This window comes from Amaranthus tricolor, chromosome 8 (genome assembly GCF_026212465.1).
Source record: "Amaranthus tricolor cultivar Red isolate AtriRed21 chromosome 8, ASM2621246v1, whole genome shotgun sequence".
Lineage (NCBI taxonomy): Eukaryota > Viridiplantae > Streptophyta > Magnoliopsida > Caryophyllales > Amaranthaceae > Amaranthus > Amaranthus tricolor.
The window spans coordinates 31,376,775-31,380,412 of NC_080054.1; the positions used below are offsets into that span (position 1 = coordinate 31,376,775).

The following is a 3,638-nucleotide window of genomic DNA, read 5'->3' on the forward strand; positions in this document are numbered from 1 at the left end:
AAGGAAATTGTCAAAAGTCAGCAACCTGCTTACTTTGAAAATGTGTACAAAAGTTTACAGAAGAATCAACATTATATTCAACATGGGAACAGCTAACAGCTCAACATCCCCTCAATACAACAAAACCAACAAAAACAAACCCAACATTCAAATATCAACAAATCAACTAATTTAATTTTCCATCATACACCTCTTTCTCATTCCTAACTCCCCTAATTTTTTTTTTGTACAGATCATCAAAGGGGTTGGAATTTGGGAGGGGATTATGGAATTCTTAACAAAGACATACAATTTGTTTCTTACTTCCATTTTTTTCTTTTTCTTCCTTAATTCTTTCTTCTATCTTTCATATTGTCAATTTAATTCTAATTCTCCTCAAAATATTGAAACTTTCTATCCTAAACAGTCTCTATCACCAGCTCAAGCACCTTCTATTCCTCCTGTAGTCTCTCCAACAAATCCTCCAATTGTGTTTTCTCCACCGAGTTCATCAACGCCAACAACACCACTACTGTCACCCCCTTTGTCTGTGACACCATCATCTTCAGGATCGCCATCGCATAAGGCCATATATACGGCTGTTGGGGTGACAGCTGCAAGTACTTTAGTAGTAGCTGCAGCTGTGTTTTTCTTGTTTTCACGCTATTCTAAACAACGGAAGGAAAATGGTGGTGGGACTGTACATAATGTTGGTGCAATCCCTTCGGGTGGTGGTGGAAGGTTGCAGGCATTGGCACCGGAATTTACGAGGTTTGATGGGAATATTAAAGGGTTGATAGTGGATGAAGATGGTTTAGATGTTCTGTATTGGAGGAAACTTGAAGGAAGTAGTCAGAGGAAGAGTGGACCTTTTCATAAGGATGCGTTTAAGGGTAGTAATAATGGAAGGAAGACTTATTCTCGTGGGAAATCGTCGTCTTCGAATCAAATTCATGCACAGTTAAAGGAGGAGCATACATTTAGATTGCTTGATCCTAAATCAGCACTTCAAAATGAAGCTAATTTTCAACCTGTTGGGAATGTGCAAGAGGGTACAGAGAAGTTCGTTGTTGCAAAGGAACATATTAGTGAAGTGGCGGCCCCACCACCGTCTCTGCCACCGATGGTTGGAAAGGCAGGACCAGCACCTCCGCCCCCGATGGAAGTTAAGAAAGGTCCTGCACCGCCACCCCCACCACCACCGATGGTAGGGAAGAAAGGACCAGCGCCGCCACCACCACCTCCACTACGTGGCGGATCATCAAGACCGCCACAAGCACCGAAACGGACACCAAGTGGAAATATAGTAGAATCATTATCTATTGGGGAGGAGGCATTAGGGAGCAAGAATGATCAGGTCAAAATGAGGCCATTACATTGGGAAAAAGTCAACGTTAATACAGATCATTCTATGGTGTGGGACAAAATTGAGCATGGATCATTCCAGTAATTAATCTAACATATTATTTTTGGTTGTTTTTATTTTTTTTAATTTGGGGTTATGGCTGGAGATTCTCAAGAAAGGGGGAAGGGGAATTTCTCCTATAGTGGTGAGAATCGAACCTCAATCACAAGGGTGAAAGCAAAAGTTTTCAACCGCTAGGCCAACCCATGATTCTCTTGTCTTTTGCTTTGTTTTTTTTATGTAAAATATACAATAAATGTTGCAAAGAAAAGTCACAAATCTTTATTGAATGGAAGTTGATTGGTTTGTGTTTTTTGATGTAACAGATACAATGGGGATATGATGGAAGCTCTTTTTGGCTGTGTCGCTGCTAACCGAAAATCACCAAAAGAAGAAACATCTGAAAGCCAGAGTAAAGCTACACCAAATACAGCAGCTGCCAAAATATTCATTCTGGACTCACGACGTTCCCAGAACATTGCGATTGTGATTCGGTCTTTAGGCATCACTCGCAGCGAGTTGATCGAGGGGCTTCGAGAAGGAAAGGGCCTAAATGTGGAGATACTTGAAAAACTATCCCGGGTAACCCCTTCACGAGAAGAGAAGATTGAAATTCTGGGATTTAAAGGAGATGCTACACGGCTAGCTGATGCAGAATCTTTCCTTTATCACTTGCTTAAGGCGGTTCCCTCAGCATTTACTCGGATTAACACCATGCTCTTTAGATACACTTATGGCTCGGAAATCAACCAACTGAAGGAGTCCCTCCAAACACTAGATTCCGCGTGCAGTGAGCTCAGAAATCGTGGAGTGTTCTTGAAGCTTCTAGAAGCTATTCTAAAAGCAGGGAATCGGCTTAATGCTGGGACTGCAAGAGGGGATGCAAGGGGTTTTAACCTTACAGCTCTGCGCAAGCTCTCAGATTACAAAAGTAGTGATGGGAAGACCACTCTGCTTCACTTTGTGGTTCATGAGGTTGTCAGGAATGAAGGGAGACGGTGTGTTATGAACCGGAACAATAGCTTAACCCGATCCAACAGTCAGAGAAACTCAAGCTCAAACGCAAACCCAAATCCAGATGAATCTAAGTCAAAAGAGGAGCAAGAAAGGGAGTTCTTACAGCTAGGGCTACCTGTTGTAGGTGGCTTAAGTGCGGAATTCTCAAATGTCAAAAAAGCAGCCAACCTCGATTATGATACCATCATTAGCATCAGTACAGCGACAGGAGCTCGTGTTGCTGAAACTAGGCAGCTTGTGCTGCAGTGTGGAGCTGATGATGGAGGACGAGAGTTTATCAAAGAGATGAAAGAGTTCTTGGCTGCAGCGGAGGAAGAGATTAAGGTAGTCCAAGAAGAGCAAACGAGGGTAATGGAATTCGTGAAGAGAACAACACAGTATTACCAAGCAGGAGGATTCAAAGACAAACATCCCCTTCAGCTGTTCATCATAGTTAAGGATTTCTTGGATATGGTTGATAAAGCTTGTATAGACATTACTCGGAGTTTGCAACAGAAGAAAATGAGTACAACAGGTGCTTCAGGTTCCTCCTCATCTCCTTCATCACCTTTGACACCTGATGTGTTGAGGACACGTGTCACATTCCCAAGGTTACCTAGAAATTTCTTGTCAGACAAATCTAGTGAAAGTGACTCAGATGATGATAGTTGACAAGTACAAGCTTAAGTCTCACAGCAACTTCAAATGATGTAAATAGAGGATGAGGAAAGTATAGAAGAGAAAACAGATTGGTGAGGTTGAGTTATTATTTTGTCTTTTTTTTCTTTGATTTTTTTGGATAGGTTTGAAGTGATAATTGGCAAGCAATTAAATTCTCCTACACCTTTTAAAAAATGTAATCACTCTTAGAATTCTGTAATTGCACAAAAGACAAGGAACTATTTGATAAAGTAAATCTTAACAATTGTCCTCCATTTTAGGATATGTATTTACTAAGAAGTTCATTATCAATAAGATGTGCTTGTTTAGGGCACAGGAGATTGCAGTTGCCAAAATACATGACAATGCATCATTGCAACACCAGAACCCCGTTTCTTGTTCAACGAACTAACTGTCCTGATCATGCAGAATCATAGTCATAAAGCATTATAACCTACTCTAGCTAATTCAAAGGGGATACAAACTAGCTTTGCTTTTGAGAACCTACTTTCAGTTTAGTCAATGGCTCACTTTCTTTGAGGTTGGCAGATAAGTTTCCGGAAGTTTGGTAGGTTGGAAGTTGGAATAACTACTAATG

At 41.0% G+C, this 3,638-nt stretch overlaps 1 protein-coding gene across 1 annotated transcript; it reads left to right on the forward strand.

Moving 5' to 3' along the window:
- On the forward strand, positions 1 to 3,396 carry LOC130820128 (formin-like protein 4). Its single transcript, XM_057685382.1, has 2 exons — positions 1 to 1,425; positions 1,711 to 3,396. Exons 1-2 carry the CDS (start codon positions 266 to 268, stop codon positions 3,050 to 3,052), a joined length of 2,502 nt encoding a protein of 833 aa, XP_057541365.1. The 5' UTR covers positions 1 to 265; the 3' UTR covers positions 3,053 to 3,396.
- The last annotated feature ends 242 nt before the right edge of the window (positions 3,397 to 3,638 follow it).